Source organism: Microcaecilia unicolor, chromosome 8 (assembly GCF_901765095.1).
Source record: "Microcaecilia unicolor chromosome 8, aMicUni1.1, whole genome shotgun sequence".
NCBI classification, from domain to species: domain Eukaryota; kingdom Metazoa; phylum Chordata; class Amphibia; order Gymnophiona; family Siphonopidae; genus Microcaecilia; species Microcaecilia unicolor.
The window spans coordinates 77,343,406-77,369,041 of NC_044038.1; the positions used below are offsets into that span (position 1 = coordinate 77,343,406).

The following is a 25,636-nucleotide window of genomic DNA, read 5'->3' on the forward strand; positions in this document are numbered from 1 at the left end:
TGACTCTGGGTAAGTCACTTAACCCTCCATTGCCCCATGTAAGCCGCATTGAGTCTGCCATGTGTGGAAAGCGCGGGGTACAAATGTAACAAAAATAAAAATAAATAAAATGGCAGACCATAGGGGTGTGGCTCCAGAAAAAGGAGGACGGATTGAGCCAGCCGGGTTTTACTTCCATTGCTTTCAATGGAAGTAATTGAGCCAGCCGGGTTTTACTTCCATTGCTTTCAATGGAAATCAATGGAAGTAAAACCCGGCTGACTCAATCCGTTCTCCTTTTTCTGGAGCCATATGGTAACCCTAGGGGTGGGGGCCTTGTTTGCCCTGGGCCCAACTCTGCCTTTCGGCAGCCCTGAATTAGCCAAATGTGTCTGAGACACCAGCAAAGTTCCAGAAAATCTGGCACTGCTCTGAAAACCCTTGGGAACCACATTAATCTATGCTGTTGCCAATCTCAACAAATCTTCAGAGAAATGTCACTTTAGTGAGCTCTTTTTAGGCAACCTCTTCAAAACAACATCTTGGTTTTTGCAAATAGAAGTCTGGTTTTTCTCCCTTCCTCTCCAGGCCCTCTCTTAGTTAGTTCTCTGACATCAAAACACTTACGTACTACAGAAAAGGTCATTAGTGAGCAGTTCATTCAGTGTATAAAGACCCCACAGAAGATAGAATTCTTTACGTCTAACTTAAATTTGATCTGATGTATTCCCACTAGCCTCCAACTTAGAAGCAAAAAGCCCCTATTTTAAATCATATATTTGCCCTCACAAGTAGGCCTCTTTGGTGTTAAGATGGCACAGGAAGGGACCAGGCAGCCAGATTTTTTTTGTCCTTTTGTGGCCAGGATAGAGTTAGTGGAGGCCTCACCCCCTCCTGCATGGAAACTCAGGATTTCACAGTTTTCTGTTTCTGACGCCTGGCATGAGGCAGAGGCTGGGGGCAGAATTTCTGGAGTTTGGGGTAGATGTAGTAGAGGGTGACAGGCTGGTAAGTGGGGATGAGACTCACACCTCTTCTGCTGAAGGGGAGGAAGACTGGATTTGCTTGAGCAGGGTGGTAGAAATATTCAAGTCTCTGTAGAAAAAAAAAAGGAGAGTGACAGAAATGAGTCTGGGTGAGGTAATTGGTGCATTTTTAACTATTCAAGTTCTAGTGGCATGCAATGTTGAGAAGCTACCTCCACTGCAGGGTTTGTGTTATTTAACTATACTTCTCAAAATCACATTAATTGACCGCAGCAGGAAACTTAGCACACTTTAGTAAAGTGTGGGGTACTGGCAATTTATACCTCCAGCTCAGTTAGAACCCTTAAAAGCACAGAGGTTCACAGACCAGCATCTTTAAAACTACCAGTAGTTTCTCCTTAAAATAGTTTTCTCCTTACCCCCATCTAGGATTGTGGTCTAAGAAAGCAACCTATATTTTCTTATCGTTTATTATATTTCTACTTATTTTAGAGAATGCAAAACTAAGAGAAGTTGGGAATATTTTATTTTGTATATAAGGAATAATGCAATCTCTGTAATTACATGGCTGGGTTACTGTTTTATAAGTGTTTATTTTGTAAATTTGAAAACAATAAAGAAATTAAAACTACCAGTAGCTCATAAGCTCCGGAACCTTTAAGGGGCTAGACTCAGACAGAAAGCACCACTGCCACTGGTTGTGCAATAGTTGTGCAATAGTGGCCAGTATGGATCACAAGAAAAAGAGTAGACAAAAAAGCTAGAGGTGAGGAGGATGGAAAGCAACAGACAGACATGTTTGTAATGCATCTTGTGCAGGGCCGGCACAAGGGCATGTAACACCCTAAATAAACATTCAGCCATGTACTCTCCCATAGACCAGCATCACTCTTTCCCCTCTCCTCCCACTGTATCCTACACCTCTCTTTCCCATCTTTCTGCCACTCCCCCCCCCCCCCCCCCCCACCATATCCAACATCTCTTCTTCCCTCCCCTGGTATCCAGCATCTCTCTTCCCCTCCCCTCCCCTTTCCTTTCCCTGCTGCTGCTGTTACTTCCATCCTCCTCACCTGAGAAGGAAATGTGACACAGGGCCTTTGAGTACCATATGAGCTACAGACCTGCAGCAGCACCCCCCCCCCCCCAATGCAAACTTTCTGTCAGAGAAGGGCGGGACACAGCTGGCCTTGAGCACATGCATGTATTCAAAGGCTCATTGCTGCTGTATTGCCAGGACTACCCTGCCACCCCCTGAACACTGCCACCCTGGAAGGATGCCTAGCCAACAAAGTGACAGGGCCAGCCCTGACCTCATAATGCTGTGTCTGAAGGAGAAAGGGTAGAGAGTTACTAGGTTGCTTAACTTCATGCAGAAGCTCTATCAGACAGGCCAGGTAGGGGGTTTCCTCCTTTTCCCACATCCTCAGGGACCCTTCTCTCCAGGCTGGCTTTTTTAGTTGCAGTCAACCCGGTGGGATGACCCTCTGTCACCACCTCAGAGAACACCCTTTGATAAAAGTCATATTAACATTACCACTTTCAAACGGTTGACCTTTCTTCACCAACCCTCCTCTCTGGCAGACGGATCAGGGTCTACAATAGCAAGCTGGTAGCATGGGAACAAAATAGCTACATACAGCCAATCTCTGCTTCTCCTCCTCTGTCTTGCTCCTGTGTGTCCAGACTATAAAGGAAACAGTCCTCATGTGGAAGAGAAGCCAAGAGGGCAGGGTGCACACACATCATGTGTCCACTCTGCTCATATCCCAAGAAAGCAATGGGAAGGAGAGGAGGGGAGATGGAGGAGATCTAAGTGAAAGAAGAATCTAAGTGAAAGAAGAGGAGACAGTGAGAGGAAACCAAGGGCAGGGGCACAAAGAGGATTCTAGCACAGGAGAGAGGATGTTGGAGAGGGGCTTGAGAGCACAGAAGAAGGAGAAGAATCTTTTGGGCATTAAGGAAGGAGATGGTGATTAATTAAGGGCAATGGGAGATAGAGAGAAACACGTGAGAGAAGGTGGGGATGGAGAGAAACCTAAGAAAGAGATGAACAAGAACCTGGAAGGGGTAGAAAGTGTGTGGGTGGAAAGGGTGTGGGGAGGAGAGGTCAGAGTAGGAGGCTGATAATACACAACACTGCCTACACCTTCCTTTCTAAAATCCTAGATCTGACCACATGCATCATTTTCCATGAGTGGCTAGATTGAAAACTAGGACAGTTGTGCACGCTGCTCTTGCTTAAGCAAAATAAAGGACAATTTCTTAACAAACAAGATTGTTCCATATAAAGCAGCGCTGAGATACCTAGTTGCTATTTCCAGGGCCCACTCAGGCTCATTTCCTCTGAGGCCCAGTTCCTCAAGGTCTTTTCCCATCAACAGAATAGGAGAACAATATGTTATCTGATCACTTCAAACACCCACCAACTCCCCAAACCATGTTTGGCTGAAATCAGGAGCTACCCCTCTGGGTCTCTAGTGGTGGCAGGAACTTCTCTTTTCCCCACTACCCTCATACCTGCTTTGTGGAACCTTTCGCAGAAGTCTCCAGCTGGACCTGTTTCTCCTTCTTTTTCCTGGTGCTCTCATCATCATCGGAGCTGTCAGCCTGTGAATCAGAGCCTTCGGAATGATAATCGGAGGTCTCTTGCTCTGAGGGGCTTCTTTTCTCTATATCTTTGTCCTTGACCTCAGGGAATCTGACTTGGAAGTGACAGCTGTTTTCCCCCAGCCTTGGAAAAAGACAAACAGAAATCAGTACCACATCACCAGGCAGTTTGCAAGGAAGAGAAAACCAGGGGGTGAGCCTGAAGAAGAGCAGAGAACAGTCACTCTGTTTCCTAATCCAGCCCCCCCCCCCCCCCGCCCTTCTCCCATTGCTCCTGTCCCCGCCCCCAGCTCCACAGTTCCATTTCCTTTTTGTCTATAAATTAAGCCCCTGGTCTGGCGCAACATAGCACAGTATTCACATAGGGCCTGATATTCAAAATAATTTAAGTGGGCAGCAGAGACTCCTGCTCACTTAAATCACGTTATGCGGGTTGGAAGGGGATATTCAGTGGCACTTAACCAGGCAGTGCCATTGCATATTGCATCTGACCACTGTAACACTGTCTGGGCAGTGATTGGGTGGTCTGGGGACAGAGTTTGGGCAGAGCTGGGAGCTATTCAGGCATTGGCAATATTCAATTCCAGTCCCTTTAGAGATAACTGATAAAGTAGAACTCCTTAAACAGCAGTCATAATTGTGTCTGGTTAGCTATGTGGGTATGGCACTAAATACTGGCTGTGGATAAAGGTGAGCCGGTTGATATTGTGTATCTGGATTTTCAGCAGGCGTTTGACAAAGTACCTCATGAAAGACTCCAGAGGAAATTGGAGAGTCATGGGATAGGAGGTAGTATTCTATTGTGGATTAAAAACTGGTTAAAAGATAGAAAACAGAGAGTAGGGTTAAATGGTCAGTATTCTCAATGGAGAAGGGTAGTTAGTGGGGTTCCCCTGGGGTCTGTGCTGGGACCGCTGCTTTTTAACATATTTATAAATGACCTAGAGATGGGAGTAACTAGTGAGGTAATTAAATTTGCTGATGAAACAAAGTTATTCAAAGTCGTTAAAATCACGGAAGGATTGTGAAAAATTACAAGAGGATCTTACGAGACTGGGAGACTGGGCGTCTAAATGGCAGATGACGCTTAATGTGAGCAACTGCAAAGTGATGCATGTGGGAAAGAGGAACCCGAATTATAGCTACATCATGAAAGGCTCCATGTTAGGAGTCGCGGACCAAGAAAGGGATCTAGGTGTCGTCGTTGATGATACATTGAAACTTTCTGCTCAGTGTGCTGCTGCGGCTAAGAAAGCAAATAGAATGTTAGGTATTATTAGGAAAGGAATGGAAAACAAAAATGAGGATGTTATAATGCCTTTGTGTCGCTCCATGGTGCGACCGCACCTCGAATATTGTGTTCAATTCTGGTCGCCGCATCTCAAAAAAGATATAGTGGAATTAGAAAAGGTGCAGAGAAGTGGCAACGAAAATGATAAAGGGGATGGGATGACTTCCCTATGAGAAAAGGCCAAAGCGGCTAGGGCTCTTCAGCTTGGAGAAAAGGCGGCTGAGGGGAGATATGATAGAGGTCTATAAAATAATGAGTGGAGTTGAACGGGTAGATGTGAAGCGTCTGTTTACGCTTTCCAAAAATACTAGGACTGGGGGCATGCGATGAAGCTACAACGTAGTAAATTTAAAACGAATCGGAGAAAATTTTTCTTCACGCAACGTGTAATTAAACTCTGGAATTCGTTGCCAGAGAATGTGGTAAAGGCGTTTAGCTTAGCGGAGTTTTAAAAATGTTTGGACAGCTTCCTAAAGGAAAAGTCCATAGACCATTATTGAATGGACTTGGGGAAAATCCACTGTTTCTGGGATAAGCGGTATAAAATGTTTTGTACTTTTTTGGGATCTTGCCAGGTATATAAGCATCGCCATGCTGGGACAGACCAAGGAGCCATCGAGTCCAGCACCCTGTCACCGACAGCGGCCAAAAGAACAAGCAATTTGTCCCGCCCATCCTAGAAATACTATACCTTGGATCTTTTATGTGAAGTGCACTGCAGTGCCCCCTAGGGTGCCCCACTGCTCTGTGTGGCCAGTCTGCTAAGAATGCTGCCCCCCCCCCCCCCCCCCCATATATCCCAATGGCTTGCTTTTGTGCGTTTTTCCCTTGGACTTTTTCTTTTTCAAAAATGGTCCAAACAGGCACAAAACATCTAACAAATGGACATTTTTGAAACAAACCGTTGATGTTTTTCTGGTTTGAAAATGGCCATATTTGCTACGTCATATCAAAAATGTCCCTCCACGTGCCCTTCAACTAATCCAATCTTTAAAAAATTGCTGAATGTTAGATTCTTAAGAGTCTTTAGCTTTATTGGGCATAGTAGCAATACTATGTCTCAACTGAAACCATTTATAATAGTGAGATTGAGGCAATCCATAATGTGGTTGTAAGTCCTGGAACGATGACAAGAGATCTCCTTTTCTTATATGAGTCAATATTTTTTACTACCATAAAGGCCATGATATTGTTTGATGACCAATTTTTATACTGGGGGTTATACTATAATGGAATTTGTTTAGATTTAAGCTAGGGAATATCACAGTTGTCAAGAACTGTGAAAGATTGTTGAGTAGCCTTTAATGGAACAATGTTATTGATCCTTTTAAACTTACATTCCAAAGCAGTGTAGGATTTGTAGTCCTTGATTCTACTCATTGAAACCAGTGAAATGATAACGTATAAGGATGAGATTGGCAAAAATCTGGGACTGGGCCAATATTTCCCTCCTTGAAACGGGTCACTTCAAACCTCTACAGCTGCCTTCTTGTCCTGTTCATCCTCCACTTTCTGGCAAAACACTTTGCTTGTTATAGTGAATTTTGTTTGTAGAGAGAGAAAGATTGTCTAGGGATAAGGGAGTGGAGACATGTAAGAACTGCCTACTGAGGTCACCAGAGTCCCCAGGCAGGCTCCACCTTTTTAGTGCAGGCTGATCCAGGCCTAATCTTATCCACTTGCTCACATGGACTTGTAGTTGTGAATTTCCTAAGAACAGGAACTAGAAACCCTGGCAGGTGGGTGGGCTGATCCAGGCCTAGACTTATCCACTTGCTAACAGGGACTTGTAGTTTTTAAATTTCCTAAGAATTTCCCTCATCCATTCAATAACATTCTATAGCTTTTTCCTCCAGGAAGCCGTCCAACCCTTTTTTGAAGTCCGCTCAGTTAACCGCCTTAACCAGCTTTTCCGGCAGTGAATTCCAGAGTTTAACTACAAGTTGAGTAAAGAAAAATTTCCTCCGATTCGTTTTAAATTTACCACACTGCAGCTTCATCACATGCCCCCTTGTCCTAGTATTTTTGGAAAGCGTAAACAGACGCTCCACATTGACCCGTTCCATTCCACTCATTATCTTATAGACCTCTATCATATCTCCCCTCAGCCGCCCTTTCTCCAAGCTGAAGAGCCCCAGCCTCTTCAGCCTATCCTGATAGGGAAGTCATCCCATTCCTTGTATCATCTTTGTCGCCCTTCTCTGCACCTTTTCCAATTCCACTATGTCTTTTTTGAAGTGCGGCAACCAGAATTGAACACAATACTCAAGGTGCGGTCGCACCATGGAGCGATACAATGGCAGAATAATATCCTTATTTTTGTTTTCAATTCCTTTCCTAATGATACCCAACATTCTTTTTGCTGGGCTTGATGAACCTTTGGTCTTTCCTAGTATGGCAATACTTAAGTACTTATGCCCGCATTACTTCCGGCAACTGCCAAAAACTAGATATTCATGCCAGTGCTTAGATATAGTCCGACACTGAATATCCGGTTATATTTAAGTCAGCAGTGGTCAACCTTTACAAAAACATTGACCGCCATCTCCTGAATACTGGACCAATAGTATTTGATATAGTAGTGTTCTGCTCCATTAGAGATCACAGAGACCTCTCGTGACTCTACAGGGTAATGGACACTGATTTGTAAATATCCCCACAGTTTCTAAAAATGAGGGAGGTCTCTCCTGACCAGAAGGGTCTTAGAGGGAATCTACTGGTATATAACCCATGCCCAGTTTCTTGTCTTTGACTCCTGCTTCCTCAACTGTTATACCTTACTGCAAAGGGAAGAGAGTCCTTGGCTAACACAGCCATTGCACCTGGAGAGGCAAGGGGTGAAAGGCAGTGACAGAGCAAGGAAAGCTGCTGCACTAATCCTTAGATGTAAGCTGGAACAGGGAACCAACCCATTTCCACATCCTGTAAAGGAGAGTTAAAGAAGAAGGCGGTGGGAGAAATTAAAGAAGGTACAAAAGGTTCAACCTGGAGGAGCAGGAGGAAATAAGAAAAAGTTCCTGGGATCTACTATTATAAAGAAGTTACAACAAAATTCCCATCTGAGGAAGATTCCTTGCTAGATAAGGAAATTTCCCTGGATTCTATGTAGCGTGCCTAGAGATTCGCGCCAAAATCTATGCGTATTCTATAACAATGCGCATAACTTAATTGGATTAACAAGCTAATCAGCATTGATAACAGCTCTTAACAAGCAATAATGAGCACTGATTGGCAATATTTAGAAGTTACGCAGACAACTCATTAAGTGCATTCTATAATGTAGTCTGCCTAAATTCTAACGTGCACAGGCAAAAAGGAGTGTGGCTATAGGTGGGGAAATGGGCATTTCATGGGCGTTTTGAAATTTACACACGTAGTTATAGAATATGGCCCCAGTGCGTTTAAATCTACTTGCTAGGATTTCATGGAGGTGTGTAGATTTAGGTGCTGCTTATAGAATATATTTAGTCAGCATTGATTGCTGTGCTATTTTTTTAGGCATCATATATAGAATCTCCCCCATTGTGACTAGAGGTTTTCTTTGGAGCCTCCACAGAGAGCTCTGAACAAGCACATGGGAGAATGTTAGAAACTAATTTTTGCTCTAAGCCTCTGCCTATACTGTTGTTACTGAGAAGGACTGTTTCTTATTTTGCTTACTTTATGTTAAATAAAATCTCGGGTTCAGAACTCCAAATTCTGGCTGGGCTGTCTTATTGAGAAAAAGAGGAGTGTGGAGTGAGTGTATTTTGTGTGTAAATAGCCTCCCAGGGTAAGCTGATTCCGGTCCAGATCTCCTTATAACCCTTTTAATGAGTTACTAAAAGCAACCCACCCCAGCTATCCAGACAAGAAAGGGATTTAGTAGTGTTTTGATCTGGCACTTTAGTGCTGCAGTAATTTAGCCCACTCTTCACCCCCACTACCTTCATGTGTCAGGACTCACCGGCAGCTGACTTCTTTGGGGTCAATCCAAAGTGACATTTCTTTGGGCAGTGCTAGCTCTGAATACTGTAGACCACTACTCTCGCACGCCTGCAGGAGGCAGTCATCCACCTGCTGCTTCCGGTTAATTCTGATACACCTGTGGGAAGATAGAAAGAGGATCAGTACAGAGATATGACACTAACCAAATATCACACATGTGACATAAGATAGCCTTGTCTCAATTTTCCTGAAGGTGCAGGACATTGGGGCTTCAATCCAATCTCTATCCATTTCTGATGTCTATAAACCCTTATCAGAGTCCACAACAGGATAACATCTCTACAGAAAGCCCAAGGCAAACAGAAAAAGTAGAAAGTATGACACGAACTCCAACGTAGGAAGTATCAATCAAAACATCTTTATTGCACCAAACATAGACCCGACACAGGGCTGTGTTTTGGAGGGAAAAAACGTCTGTCTCAGGGGTCAAATCACTGTAATGTAATCTTAGATCCAAAAACGTTAACAGAAAAATGTTTTGGTCCCAAGACATTTTTTGGTTTGCGTTTTTGGATCTAAGATTACATTACAGTGATTCCATCATACACAATTGAACAAAGATAATTTCACCACAGGCACCATTCACTTTTTGGTCTCACCATCTTTGACCCCTGAGACAGGCGTTTTTTCCTGCCGAAACACGGCCCCCGTGCCGGTCTATGTTTGGTGTAATAAAGGTGTTTTGATTGATACTTTCTATGTTGGAGTTCATGTCACACTTTCTACTTTTTCTGCTTGCCTATAAAACCTTAGCCTCATTATGGACCTCTTGCCTAGTCCTTACCCGACCTCTAAAGACTTGTGTACACTTACAGCTTTCAACCTCCTCTCTTTGATGAACTTGAAGAAAACATTAGTCACCATGAAAGCCACATTCTCCCAAGCTGATCCCCTTCTATTCCAACCGATTAAGAAATTCTCTTATGTACTTGTCCCTCATCTTCATCTCAGTATGAGCTTATTTCAGGTTTAGTTCCTACTGTTTGGTATGAAGCTAGAATTTTTTTTTCCTTACATTTGTACCCCAAGCTTTCCCACTCATAGCAGGTTCAATGTGGCTTACATATTATATACAGGTACTTATTTGTACCTGGGGCAATGGAGGGTTAACTGACTTGCCCAGAGTCACAAGGAGCTGCCTGTGCCTGCAGTGGGAATTGAACCCAGTTCCCCAGGACCAAAGTCCACCACTAGGCCACTCCTCCACTCCACTCTCAGGTAAACAATATATCTCCTATGATCCATCAACCCTTACTATCACCTAATTTTCAATTTCCTGTTCATTTCCAGAGTTCCTGAGTAAGTTGTGTTCACTTAACTATTAGATTTCATTAATAAATACAATGCACTTCACCCAAGACAGCCAGGCTTTCGACCCCACCACAGTACAGAATAAGTGCAAGTGGGAATGGTAGCCTACATCCACAAGTAACTTGATGGGGATTCGGATGTCCTTCTGGTTTCATTAGACATGAATGTGGCTTTTCATTTAATCAGTCACTCTTCTCATCTCCAAGCTCATGGATATTGGTCTTGAGGTTTCCTGTCTCAATTAGTTCTAATCTTATCTGAACAAACAAAATTTCCAAGAATATTGGAAGACACCCTTTATAGATTTTACCTATCATCCTCTGCAGTCTTCCAAGATTCCATTTTCAACTTGTTTCTATCACCAGTGATCTCTCTTATTCAGTCTTTTGGGATCACTCGGGTCAATATTGAAACGCCATGGTCAGCAGTATTTTGAAACGCTGGCAGCGGCATTTAAATCTATTCCATACATTTAGCATCACTCTATGGATGGTGAGTGATGCTGAATAAACTTGGAGAGTGGTGATTACTACTGGCTTAATGGATAGTAGTGATATTCAGCCGCAATCTGTATAGTTATGCAGTCTAAATTAGATGCCTCTTTGCTGCCCTAAATTAAACTGCATTTCTACACAGATTCAGAACTTAACCAGCTATGGGGCACTGCATAAAGACAGGATTGACTTTTATGTGGTCACCTTGGCTAGTTAAGTGCTAAATATAGGCACAACTGGCTAAGTGCTGGCTGACCATTTGGGCAATCGGGCAGTGCCCGAGGGCCCAGAGGCTGTAGGAGGCCCAGAGGCTCTGCCCGGTTGCCCGCCACCACCGCACACTGCAGCCCTCTCTGGCGGTCCTGCCTTGAAAGGCCCTGGTGGTCTAGTGGCCTCTGTGGGGGCAGGAAAGAATCCCATTCTTTCCTGCCTGCTGCTGCTACTCTGCCTGTGCCTGATGCTGCCGTGTTTTAAAAATGGTTGCTGAGACTTCCTGTGGCAGTCTTGTGAGACTGACGAGCAGGGCTGGTCATAGCAACTGCGGGGCCCTGTGCAGATCAGTTCGCTGGGCCCCCCCCCCAGTCCCACCCCCCCAGCCCCGCCCCTTGTTGACTAATATGTTTTAAACATTTTCTTTTATTTCAAATAAAGACAAATCAAGCAAAACTTGTAGACAAAAACGAATTCAAACATGAAAAATGCTATACTATGAAACCTTTGGGTTTAAAAAGCAAAACCATGTGCATGTAAGGACTAGATAAATGAATTAAAATGAATCCCCTTAATATGTAATACTTGGTAGCAATAATGAAACAGTGATTGTCTATTCACATAGCAAGCAGCCTGAGCCAACAGATTTATTTTCCACTGAACATAATTAACTTTGTATGAACTTGGCTGCTAATAGTGTGCTGGACTATGTTGGCACATTTAGCCACACCATTTTACCAGCCATAGCGCATATAAACAGTAATCACTGAAAACATTACACCAGCACAGGAGAAGAAAAATAACTTTTTTTTTTCATTATAAATCATTTCTGTAAGCTGTTACAGCTCCAGTATACCCAAAATGACACAAACCAAATTAGCATACAGACTGCATGCAGCACAATACCAGAAAAAACAGAACATTGCTATACATTGCAAAATAAGACAGCAGATGTAAATTCTCAAATTGGACATATTCCAAACACTAAATGAAAATAAAATGACTTGTGACTTTGTTTTTCTGATCATGTTGGTCCCAGTCTCTGATTCTGCTGCTCTCTATCTGCTCCCTCAACTCCACTTCCAGGGCTTCCTTTTCATTTATTTTTTTACTTTCCTCCTTTCTTCTTCATTTCTTGCCCTACATCATAGGTAAAAGCTGGGTCCTCCGCAGACTTGACTGGAGGAGATATAGACTGGATCCAGCTTTTGCCTATTTTCTCCAGCCATGTGCAGTTTTTCTCCTTTTTTCCCTTTCCCTCATCTCCGTCAGTATGCATCTCCTTCCTCTCTCTTCCCTCTTCTCCATCCATCTCCAGCATTTCTCCTCTCTCTCCTCCCCTCCATCCATGTTCATCTCACTTCATCTCACGTCCTCTCTCTTCCCTCCCCTCCATCCATATCCAGCATTTCACTTTCCCTTCTCCTCCATCCGTGTCCAGAATTTCTCCTCTCCCCTCCATCCATGTGCATCTCCTTCCTGTCTTCCCTCACTTCCATCCATATCCAGCATTTCTCCTGCCCTCCCCTCCATAGCAACCCTCTTCTCTCCCCTGCCCTCCCCTCCCATCTATGTCCAGTGATTCTCCTTTGCCCCCTGTCCTCCCCCCTCATCCACATCCAGTGATTTTCCTCTGTCCTCTGCCCTCCCCTTCCATCCATGTCCAGCATTTCTCCTGCCCTCCCCTCCATCCATCCATTTCCAGCAACTCTCCTCTCTCCCCTGCCCTCCCCACCCATCCATGCCCAGTGATTCTCCTTTGCCCCCCTGTCCTTCCCTCTCAGCCACATCCAGTGATTCTCCTCTGTCCCCTGCCCTCCCATCCCATCCCATCCATGTCCAACAATTCTCCTCTGCCCTCCCCTCCATGTCCAGTGACTCACCTACCCCAGCCCCCAACTTAACTTACCCCCCTTTTCAGCCCCAGCCCCATCATGGCCCTCAGTTTTCCTAAGCTGCTTTCCTTCCAGCCGCCCTGTGTTTAAACAGTCGCAGTGGTGGCAGCAGCAGCAAAAAAGTAGGCTCGCCTCTAGCCTCTAAGCCTTTCCTTCTCTCTCAGCGTGCACTGTGCTGCCTTTGCGGAAACCAGAAACCGGAAATTGTATCATAGAAAGGTGGCACAGTGCACGCTGAGAGAGAAGGGAAGGCTTAAAGGTTAGAAGCGAGCCTGCTTTTTTGCTGCCGCCGCTGCGACTTTTTAAATGCAGGGCGGCTGGAAGGAAAGCAGCTGAGGATCAATGGCAGGGAGCGACAGGAAGCGCCATGGGGCCCCTGGAGGTGCAAGGCCCTGTGCAACCGCTCCTGTCGCCCCTGCCTAAGACCAACCTTGCTGACGAGACCTGTGAGACTACCAAGGGAAGTTTTGGCAGCCATTTTGAAAACATGCTTATTGCACAGGCATTTTAGACCCAGATTCTAATCCCACTCCTGACACCAATTTACTGTAAAATTACTCAGCGATAGTTGAAAATCATCCTTGATGGTCTGGAGCATACTACTAACCCTTCTAAGACTACAAATAACACAATGCACTGTGGCTAGAGGTAAAATAAACTAAAAAAAATAGGACTCAAAGAAAGCTTATCAGGACTGTATGTAAATTGGGACAGGAAAAAAAATGATAATGAGTAGAAGTCAGAGAGAGGAGAGTTCTTACCTGTAGGCCTGTCCTTTCACAGGGCTCTCAGGGTACCAATGACCTGTATATTTTCGGCTCAAGATCTCCATCAGCTTTTCCCCAAAGGCTTCCACTTTGCTCCTGTCCAGGTTTTGGTGCCTGTTTACCATTTTCATGAGGTAATCAATGCCAGCACAGAGCTCCTCCTTCATCTCTGTGGGAACCTGTGGACCTTCGGCTGGGTCAAACCTACAATGAAGGGACAAATTACAGTGCTACTTTCTCCAAAGGTAATTCTGACAAAGCAGCCATGGCACCTAGGTTTAAAAACATTTAGGCAAGTTCATGGAGGAAAAGTCTATAAACCATTATTAGCTAAACAGGCTTGTGAAAGTCACCGCTTATTGCTAGGTATGAGAACAAGGTTTGAATCTATTCTTTGGGGTCCTGTCAGGTACTTGTGACAGGAATAAATCACTATCAGAAACAGGATAATGGGCAAGGAGGAGTAGTCTAATGGTTTGAGCAGTAAGCTGAGAACCAGGGAAGTCTGGCTCAAATCCCACTGCAGCTCCTTATGATCTTAGACAAATCACCTAATCCCGCACTGCACCCTCAAGCTACAGCTAAAAAAAGGTGAGAGCCAAATTCCTTCCCTTATGTCACAGACTGAAGGGCTCAACTTCCAGCAGACTGAATTTATTAACAGGGTCTAAAGCAGGGGAGTCCTTGAAACATACCTAGCCAATCTGGTTTTCAGGATATTCCCAATGAATATGCATGAGCTAGATTTATATGCACTGCCTTCATTATATGGAAATCTACCTCATGTATATTCATTGAGGATATCCTGACTGGCTAGGTGTGTTCTGAGGACAGGGTTTGATAATCCCTGGTCTGAAGAATGAATCTTCATACATATTATATAACTCCTAGGGAATAAAGGTTTTATCTGTCAGTGTACTGAATAGACCTATAGTGGTACAAACAAGAAGGAAAAGATTGCAGAGCATAGCTCATGGAGAGGGTCTTTTACTAAGGCACGCTGGCATTTTTAGTGCGCATTAAAAATAGGTGCACGCTAAACACTAAAGACGCCAATGTATTCCTATGGGCATCTTTAGCGTTTAGCGTCCACCTATTTTTAACATGCGCTAAAAACACCAGCAAGCCTAAGTAAAAGACCCCCTGAGCTTTTTCCAAGCTGTCTGTGTGTGAACATGTTTTTGTATCTGTTTTGCATCTGTGTGTATCTCATCTGGAGTAGAGAGGCATGAGTAATTTGAATGGAACAGCAACAAACATTCTATTGGTATGGAAAGAATAAAAAAATGAAAGCAACTGTGATAATATTGAACCATTTGATGTCGTCATTAGCAGATTTCAAAGGATGTGGTGTATTTATTTATTTGTTGCATGTATGCCACATTTTCCCACCTATTTGCAGGCTCAATGTGGCTATGTTTGTGTGTCTATGTTTTGTTTGTGTGATGTCCAGAAAAAAGGGACTCCCAACATTTTTCCAAATAACCCAAAAACAAATGTACTATTGCTAAAAAAAATTATTACTGTTATTGACAGGTATTACTGCAAGATGATGTAAAAACTGGATGATCCCTGTTTTCTTAATGATGTCATTCAGAAAGTGGCCATTTAAGATCTGATGTAGCAAAATGGCATTTACTGAAGATAAAGCTGCGATTAAATTTTTGCAACAGAGTAAGGCATACAGTGTAAAGTGTTTGCTAAGGAAATTTCCTATTAAAGGTTGGACTAGTGTATTTTCAAAGGTCATACTGAATGTTTAAACATTTACAAAGTATTTTGAAACTGTATAAGGGATCCAGTTTTATCTGTACACAGTGTATATCTGTGGATATATCTTTGCAGGTGTTTGTGAGTGAGCATGCGTGTATTTGTGCTGGCTCTTTGCGTCTGTGTGACCAGGAGAGTATAGGAAACAGAGAGGTAGTTTGAAAGGAGTAATTCCTCCTAACCACAATATTTCAGTGTATTGATGTGTCTTTTCTACAGATGATGAAACTGCCTCTCTCTTAGAAATGCAATGGGCCATTTTTAGAGGACATTGGGTGTCTTTTACTAAGGTGCGCTCACATTTTTAGCGCATGCTAAAATTGTGGGCATGCTAAACGTTAGAGACGCCCATAGGAATGCATTGGGGTCTCTAACATTTAGCGCACCTACAATTTTAGCACGTGCTAAAATCGTGAGCGCGCCTTAGTAAAAGACACCCATTATTTCTCTGGAGCCTTCGGTCCAATATGGTCAATTTTCAACTTCAATTTGTCTTTGCCTCAGTTTTCTTCTGTGCCAAATTTAGTCCTGTTTCACTAAAAATTTGGAGCCTTATTTTGTCCCCAGATGGATATACAGATAGACACAATTTATTTCCAACAGTCTATTCAGTTGGAGAAAATAAAAAGGTTTCTCTCCTAACAGAGCTGAGCACCACAAGTTCACATGCAGTAGAGTAAAACCAGACTTTGAGCAACCCATCCAGACAATAAAGGAGAAATGGGACTTGATATACCACTTTTCTATGATATTTTGCAACTACATACAAAGCGGTTTACATATTTACAGGTACTTATTTTGTACCTGGGGCAATGGAGGGTTAAGTGACTTGCCCACAGTCACAAGGAGCTGCAGTGGGAATTGAACCCAGTTCCCCACGATCAAAGTCTGCTGCACTAACCACTAGGCTACTATAACAAGAGCAGGGTGGCAACCCTAGAATTTGGAAGGAAGGGAGAAGCAGCTGCTGCTGCCCCACTCCCTCCCAGATCCCAATAAACCGGACCCCAAGGGAAAGGAATGATGCAAAATGCAGTTAACAGTGGACCAGTCACCAGAAGTAAGACAGACACAGGCAGGTGGATCATGTAATTGCTCTGCAATGGTATAGTACTCTATGCTAATTCTCTTTATGATGAGATCAGGGGAGAGGTTGAGCCAGGCTTCCTCTTACATAAGGTTAGGCTTACTGGAAACCTCCCCCTCCCGGAAGCTCTCTGTTCTGAGGCTACAAATGTAATTTCAGAAGATAGGGACATTCTGAAACACGCAGCCTGTCAACATGATTCTCACGCCACACAGGGAGGTTTCACTTCTGGGAATTTCCCTCCCAGTTTGGAGGACTCTTATTAATTTATAACATTTATGTTCCACAACTCTGACTGGGCCATCTTATGTGGTGCTCTGAATTTAAGAGCCTCTCTCTCTTATATCTACTAGACATTGATTAATCCCAGCACAGAGTCACAATATTTTGAATCCTGTAGCATGAAAATTCTGTTAAAATACAAATATATATCACCAGACTAGGGATATGCATTCATTAGCATGCTTCAGTTCATTTGGGTGCCTTAAAAATATTAGTGTGCACAAAATCAATGTAATGAGCATTAACCTAGAAATTAAAGCATGTACAATCAATTTTCAAGTATTAAAAAGTTCTGTGTTAAAATGTTTTAATCCAAATGTGTGAGATGATCCAAGACTTGGATTGGCCACTGTTGGAAACAGGATACTGGGCTTAATGAACCTTTGGGCTGTCCCAGTATGGCAATGCTTATGTTCTTAATTAACAAAAATCATGGGATAAAGTCAAATTTTTCATTTCCTTGTGTGCATCCCTAAGCCAGATTGTAATAGCTTCCAATATCTGCCCAATATACATGAAGCTTTAAACTCATAGCAGAACCCCGACATGACTTTTAAAGGTTGGGTGCATCAGAATTGTAAGGGAGGAAAAACAGCGCAAGATAAAGAGAGACAGATCAGGGCTGGCATAGCTACTACTACTACTTATCATTTCAATAGCGCTACTAGAGGTACGCAGCACTGTACACTTGAACATGAAGAGACAGTCCCTGCTCGACAGAGCTTACAATCTAATTAGGACAGACAAACAGGACAAACAAGAGATAAGGGAATATTAAAGAGAGGATGATAAAACAAGGGTTCTGAACAAGTGAATAAGGGTTAGGAGTTAAAAGCAGCATCAAAAAAGTGGGCTTTTAGCTTAGATTTGAAGACGGCCAGAGATGGAGCTTGACTTACCGGCTCAGGAAGTCTATTCCAGGTATATGGTGCAGCAAGATAAAAGGAACGGAGTCTAGAGTTAGCAGTGGAGGAGAAGGGTGCAGATAAGAAAGATTTACCCAGTGAATGGAGTTTCCAGGGAGGAATGTAGGGAGAGATGAGAGTGGAGAGGTACTGAGGAGCTGCAGAGTGAATGCACTTATAGGTCAACAAGAGGAGTTTGAACTGTATGCGGAAATGGATAGGAAGCCAGTGAAGTGACTTGAAGAGAGGGCTAATATGAGTATAACGACACTGGCGGAATATTAGTCATGCAGCAGAATTTTGAACAGATTGAAGAGGAGAGAGATGGCTAAGTGGGAGACCTGTGAGAAGCAAGTTGCAATAGTCTAAGCGAGAGGTGATAAGAGTGTGGATGAGGGTTCTGGTAGTGTGCTCATAAAGGAAAGGGTGAATTTTGGTGATATTATAGAGAAAGAAATGACAGGTTTTAGCAGTCTGCTGAATATGTGCAGAGAAGGAGAGGGAGGAGTCGAAGATGACCCCAAGGTTATGAGCTGATGAGACAGGAAGGATGAGAGTGTTATCCACAGAAATAGAGAATGGGGGAGGAGGAGAGGTTGGTTTAGGGGGAAAGATAAGAAGCTCAGTCTTGGTTATGTCAGGCAGGCTGATACTTTGGCCTGGATTTCGGCTCAGATTTCTGGTGTGGAGAGGTAGATCTGGGAGTCATCAGTGTAAAGATGATACTGAAAACCATGGGATGAGACCAGAGTACCAAGGGAAGAAGTATAGATGGAGAAAAGAAGAGGTCCCAGGACAGATCCCTAAGGTACACCAACTGACAGTGGGATAGAGGTAGAGGAGGATCCACTAGAGCATACACTAAAGGTACGCTGGGAGAGATAAGAAGAAAACCAGGAAAGAACAGAGCCCTGAAATCCAAGTGAGGACAGCGTATCAAGGAGTAGGCTGTGATCAACAGTGTCAAAAGAAGCAGACAGATCGAGAAGGATGAGGATAGAGACCTTTGGATCTGGCCAGGAACAGATCATTGGAGACTTTAGCAAGCGCTGTTTCAGTTGAATGAAGGGGGCGAAAGCCAGATTGAAGTGGATCAAGAGTAGCTTGAGATGAAAGAAAGTCAAGGCAACGGCGGTGAACAGCACGTTCAAGTATCTTGGATAGGAAAGGGAGGAGGGAGATGGGGCGATAGTTGGAAGGACAGGTAGGGTCCAATGAAGGTTTTTAAGGAGTGGTGTGACTACAGCATGTTTGAAGGCATCAGGAACAGTCACAGTGGACAGTGAAAGATTGAGGATAAGACAGATAAAAGATGACAGTAGGAGATATAGTGTTAAGTAGATGGGTGGGAATAGGATCAGAGAAACAGGTATTTAGTGTTGAGGACAACATAAGATGTGTAGTTTCCTCTTCAGTGATTTCAGAAAAGGAAGAAAAGGAGGCTGGGGTTGGAGGGTTGAGAGAATGGACTAAGGGAAGGAAAAGTGGAGGTGACCTGGTTGAGAATTCTAGTTTAATCTTGTGAACCTTATCATGAAAGTACTCAGCCAGAGTCTGGGGGGAAAGTGAAGGGGGGGTTGGAGGTGAAGGCACTTTGAGGAGAAAGTTCAGTATGGCAAAGAGACGCCGAGGGTTTGAGCCAAGAGAATTTGTCAACTGGATGTAATAGTCCTGTTTGGCAAGTAAAAGAGCAGACTGGAAGGAGGTCAGCAAGAATTTGAAATGTATGAAGTCAGCATTGGCATTGGATTTCAGCCAAAGACGTTCGGCAGAGCGGGCACAGGAACATAGGTAGCAGATTCTAGAGGTCAGCCAAGACTGGGGTTTGATACGTTTTATAGAACGAGAATGGGAGGAGCGAGAGTATTCAGAGCAGAGGAGAGAATAGTATTATAGGAAGAGACAGCCTCATTGACAGACTTGGATAACATAGTGGTAGAGAAAAGATTTGAAACAATGGAGGACAGAGTAGAAGGGTCAATAGCTAATTCCACTATATCATTTTTTGAGATGCAGCGTCCAGAATTGAACACAATATTCGAGATGCGGTCGCACCATGGAGCGATACAAATGCAATATAACATCCTCATTTTTGTTTTCCATTCCTTTCCTAATAATACCTAACATTCTATTTGCTTTCTTAGCCGCAGCAGCACACTGAGCAGAAGGTTTTAACGTATCATCAACGACGACACCTAGATCCCCTTTCCTGGTCTGTGACTCCTAACGTGGAACCTTGCATGATGTAGCTATAATTCGGGTTCCTCTTTCCCACATGCATCACTTTGCACTTGCTCACATTAAACATCATCTGCCATTTAGACGCCCAGTCTCCCAGTCTTGTAAGGTCCTCAGTCCTCTTGTAATTTTTCACAATCCTCCTGCAATTTAACGACTTTGAATAACTTTGTGTCATCAACAAATTACCTCACTAGTTACTCCCATCTCTAGGTCATTTATAGATATGTTAAAAAGCAGCGGTCCCAGCACAGACCCCTGGGGAACCCCACTAACTACCCTTCTCCATTGAGAATACTGACCATTTAACCCTACTCTCTGTTTTCTATCTTTTAACCAGTTTTTAATCCACAATAGAACACTACCTCCTATCCCATGACTCTCCAATTTCCTCTGGAGTCTTTCATGAGGTACTTTGTCAAACGCCTTCTGAAAATCCAGATACACAATATCAACCGGCTCACCTTTATCCACATGTTTGTTCACCCCTTCAAAGAAATGTAGTAGATTGGTGAGGCAATATTTCCCTTCACTAAATCCATGTTGACTTTGTCTCATTAATCCATGCTTTTGAATATGCTCTGTAATTTTGTTCATAATAATAGTCTCTACCATTTTGCCCGGCACCGACATCAGACTCACCGGTCTATAATTTCCCGGATCTCCTCTGGAACCTTTTTTAAAAATCGGCGTTACATTGGCCACCCTCCAATGTTCCGGTACCACGCTCGATTTTAATGATGAATTACATATTACTAACAATAGCTCTGCAAGCTCATTTTTCAGTTCTATCAGTACTCTTGGATGAATACCATCCGGTCCAGGAGATTTGCTACTCTTCAGTTTGTAGAACTGCCCCATTACATTCTGTTACGTCTGTGCTCACCTCGCCCTCTGGTGGCCAGAACCGGAGGCTGCTGTGGACCGTCACCCGTTTCATATTTCAGCCAAGTCCAGTCTGGATCTTCCGGGCTGCCAGACTTGCTTGCTCGGATTGAACCTACACAGCACCCGTAGTTTCCTGGTGATGGTTGCAGCTGAGCTCCAGGTGCTGCTGTGCTTATTAGCCATTCTGAAACCTGGCTGCTTTGCCTTTGCATTGCGTCTTAGGCCCTGGTCGTGGGTGCTTGTGCACTTCTGCCTGAGAGACTTTGTCTGGACCTGTTTCTGTGTTTGCTGGTTTCCTGCCTTTTGAACCTTGCCTGATCCTGGACTTTGCTTTGCTTGCCGCCTGCCTTTTGAACCCTTGCCTGGACCTGGACTTTGTTTTTGCTTGCAGCCTGCCTTTTGAACCTTTGCCTGGACCTGGACTTTGTTTTGCTTGCCGCCAGCCTTTTGAACCTTTGCCTGGACCTGTCTTCTGCTTGCTGGCTGTCCGCCAGAGACCTTGCCTGGATTTGCCGCTACGTCTGTTCTGCCTTGCTTCTGGTGTGGGGTGGTTTTGCCTGCCACTGCTGCTCCTCGGCAGTGGCCCAAGGGCTCACAAACCCAGTTCCTGTTTAGTGAATGTGACACATCCTCCAGGTTTACAGAGAATTCATTCAGTTTCTCCGACTCGTCAGCTTCGAATACCATTTCTGGCACCAGTATCCCATCCAAATCTTCCTCGATGAAGACCGAAGCAAAGAATTCATTTAATCTCTCTGCTATGGCTTTGTCTTCCCTGATCGCCCCTTTTACTCCTCGGTCATCTAGCGGTCCAACCGATTCTTTTTGCCAGCTTCCTGCTTTTAATATACCTAAAAAAAAAATGTACTATCCTGCTTATAATCGAAAGAGAAAAACGCCTATATTGCAACCCAAATCGGGAGATGGGCGTCTTTCTCCCGTGGGTGCCCAAATCGGTATAATCGAACGCCGATTTTGGGCGTTTCCAACTACAATCCGTCGCGGAAACGGGAAAAGTTGACAGGGGCATGTTGGAGGCGTGGTGAAGGCGGAACTGGGGCATGGTTATTGGCCGAGGAGAGATGGGCGTCTTTAGCTGATAATCGAAAAAAAAGGCGTTTTTACTGCGATTTTGGGTCACTTTTTGTGGACCCTTCTTTTTCACGAACAGGTCCCAAAAAAGTGTCCCAACTGACCAGACGACCACTGGAGGGAATCGGGGATGACCTCCCCGGACTCCCCCAGTGGTCACTAACCCCCTCCCACCAAAAAAAAACCACTTTAAAAACTTTTTTTCCAGCCTCTATGCCAGCTTCAAATGCCGTACCCACCTCCATGACAGCAGAATGTGTTCTATCCTGTGACAGCCTTTCCCTGGTTCTGATGTGGCTCTCGGGTGAGTGTGACACCCTTTCTGTTATGCGCACTGCAGAGTTACATCAGCAATGCATTGTGGTGGGTGTAGGGTATTGGGCTCCGTGATTCCACTAGCTTGTGTTACATGCTCACGATGTTGGTAGTTGGTAGGCTCTACTCCCATGGTGCTTTTCCCTCTTCTTACTGGATCAGAGTGTGCCCTGTTTTGTTTCCGGTAGTCCATGAGGTAGTGGCCATTTTTGTAAGCCGGTTTTAGATCCCTTTCACGTGTTAGCCACGTTACAGAACTTAGTTCTTACCTTGAATGTGGCTGAAAGAGGGCATTGTACAGCATTCTTCCAGCTCTGACCTACTGCTAATCTCAGTACCAGGGAGACTCGTTGCCAGTGGGGCACAGCCTCTGATCTGCAGTTAACTGTGAGTAAGCGTGCTTATTCCAATAAAGGACGTTTTCGGAGAGATTAGTCTTCAGGTGTCAACTGGTGTGCCAATGTTATATAGCAGCAACAAGCCCTAGAGGCCTAGAGGTATGCAGGTCCCTGGAGCACTTTTAGTGGGTACCGCAGTGCACTTCAGCCAGGTGGACCCAGGCCCATCCCCCCTACCTGTAACACTTGTGCTGGTAAATGGGAGGCCTCCAAAACCCACTGTACCCACATGTAGGTGACCCCTTCACCCCTAAGAGCTATGGTAGTGTTGTACATTTGTGGGTAGTGGGTTTTGGGGGAGGGGGGTTGGGTGCTCAGCACCCGTGATAAGGGAGCTATGCATGTGGGAGCGTTGTCTGAAGTCCACCACACTGACCTCTAGGGTGCCCAGTTGGTGTCCTGGCATGTCAGGGGGGTGAGTGTACTATGAATCGTGGCCCCTCCCACGACCAAATGGCTCGGATTAGGACGTTTTTGAGCTGGGCATTTTTAGTTTCCATTATCGCTAAAAAAAACAAACACCCAGCTGAAAAACGTCCATTTTTTCAAAAATACAGTCTGTCCCGCCTCTTCACGTACCCATTTTCGGACATAGACGCCCATGGAGATAGGCGTTCGTGTTCGATTATGCCCCTCCACGTGTTTTTGCCTCCAACGCAATCTTTTTTTCGAAGTCCCTCTTAGCCTTCCTTATCAGCGCTTTGCATTTGACTTGACATTCTTTATGCTGTTTCTTATTATTTTCAGTCGGTTCCTTCTTCCATTTTCTGAAGGATTTTCTTTTAGTTCTAATAGCTTCCTTCACCTCAATTTTTAACCACGTCGGCTGTCATTTGGTATTCCATCCTCCTTTTTTAATACTGGAATATATTTGGCCTGGGCTTCCAGGATGGTGTTTTTGAACAGCATCCACACCTGATGCAAATTTTTGACCCTCGCAGTCGCTCCTCTAAGTTTTTTTTCACTGTTCTTCTCATTCTATCATAGTCTCCTTTTTTAAAGTTCAACGCTAATGTATTTGATTTCCTATGTATACTTACTTCAAAGATAATATCAAATCCAATCATATTATGATCACTGTTATCCAGCGGCCCCAGCACCATTACCTCCCGCACCAGATCATGTGCTCCACTAAGGACATGAAAATGATAAAGGGGATGGGACAACTTCCCTATGAAGAAAGGCTAAAGTGGCTAGGGCTCTTCAGCTTGGAGAAAAGGTGACTGAGGGGAGCTATGATAGAGGTCTATAAAATAATGAGTGGAGTTGAACAGGTAGATGTGAAGCGTCTGTTTATGCTTTCCAAAAATACTAGGACTAGGGAGCATGCGATGAAGCTACAATGTAGTAAATTTAAAATGAATCAGAGAAAATTTTTCTTCACTCAACGTGTAATTAAACTCTGGAATTCATTGCCAGAGAATGTGGTAAAGGTGGTTAGCTTAGCAGAGTTTAAAAAGGTTTGGACGGCCTCCTAAAGGAAAAGTCCATAGACCATTATTAAATGGACTTGGGGAAAATCCACTATTTCTGGGATAAGCAGTATAAAATGTTTTGTACTTTTTGGGGGATCTTGCCAGGTATTTGTGACCTGGATTGGCCACTGTTGGAAACAGGATGCTGGGCTTGATGGACTTTTGGTCTTTCCCAGTATGGCAATACTTATGTACTTATGTAATGAGAGAGGGACAACTGCACAGCTGCTGTCCACGTTTCTCCCCACCAGTGTCTGAGCCCTCAGCCTGTCCCAAGCAGTTTGTCACTTAGCAACAGCAAGAAAGAACTTTCTGACCTGCAGCCTATTAATTTAATGAATAGATTGCTCCTCCTTCCCTGAGTGCAATCTCCCGCCCCCCCCCCCCCCCCCCCCCCCCAGTGAACCGAATTGCTTCAAACTAAACAATAACCTCGGCAACGGCAGGTAGAGTCTGCATGCTGGGTTTGGTGGCTGCAGCTCTTCAGGGGTCGGAGGAGTTCGGACACGGACAAACAAGCAAACACATGCGTCTGCTTTACCTCATAGCCCACGTCAAACAGGGAGGAGAAGAGAAAAAAAACGTAAAACCGATAGGTCTGCATCTTAAGATTTCTCTGGTTGGTGATAGAAGAAATGGATGGTGGATCTTAGGCCTTAAGAGTAGTTATTTGCTATTTCCATTAGGGCTGTACCGAATTTTCATATTTGATTCGGCCCCAAATAGTGCCCCAAATACATTATTTGTATTCAGTCGAAAAGTGATTTAAATTCGAATATGAATAATTCAAAGCTCTTCTATGCTAAATCCTACTGAAATAAACACTTACACTTCGGTTTACTAAGCAGTGCTAGCGGCTGTTCATGCGCTAGTGCTGACATTGCCTATTCACTTTGAATGGGAGTGTCAGCGCTAGTGCATGGACAGCCGCTAGCACTGTTTCATAAACAAACCCCTTCATCTCCGATTTTACGTTGCTTCTTTTATTATTTGTTATGTTAAAATTCAAAGCCCATTATTCATATTCGGCCAAATAATATTTTTCATTATTTGTATTCGGCCAAATAGTAAAATATGCTATTTGGTACAGCTTTAGTTTATAATAGTAGTCAGTTATGCACGCAAATTACAGTATTCTTTAAGTTGTTGTGCTCCGCCCATGCTCCCTCCATCTGAGCACCTCCTAACAATTATGCACTATATAAGTTGAGCAAGTAATTATAGAATAACATTTGAGTGCACTGCTGCCATTTACATAAGTGTACACTTATCCCGCGTGGATGACAATATTCTATAAACTTACATGCACAATCGCCACATAAATTTAAATAACCTGTTAAGGAATGAGGGAGGTTAATGTGTAACATGACCTATCTCGTTATTCCTGTTTCCAGGACATTTTCAAATATGTTAAAAATCAATGATCCCAGCACAGACCACTGAGAAACCCCACTATTCACCCTTCTCCATTGAGAATATTGACCATTTAACCCTACTCTTTGTTTTCTATCTTTAACCAGTTCTCAATCCACCACTATTTTCCTCAGGAGTCTCTCATGAGACACTTTGCCAAATGCTTTCTTAAAACCCAGAATGGCGCTCATTTTCAAAGTAGCTGGACATCTTAAAATGGCCAAAAATATCCATCTGCTGAAAACA

The 25,636-nt window shown here is 43.9% G+C and overlaps 1 protein-coding gene across 1 annotated transcript in view; it reads right to left on the reverse strand.

Moving 5' to 3' along the window:
• Positions 1 to 259: 259 nt before the first annotated feature.
• Positions 260 to 25,636, reverse strand: part of LOC115476025 (protein BTG3-like) — a 41,439-nt gene continuing 16,062 nt past the window's right edge. The window contains exons 2-5 of the mRNA XM_030212134.1: positions 13,522 to 13,731; positions 8,810 to 8,947; positions 3,483 to 3,696; positions 260 to 1,074 (exon numbers count right to left, since the gene is read on the reverse strand). Coding sequence (XP_030067994.1) covers positions 886 to 1,074; positions 3,483 to 3,696; positions 8,810 to 8,947; positions 13,522 to 13,731 — 751 coding nt within the window. The 3' untranslated portion in view covers positions 260 to 885. The remainder of the gene's footprint in view (positions 1,075 to 3,482; positions 3,697 to 8,809; positions 8,948 to 13,521; positions 13,732 to 25,636) is intronic.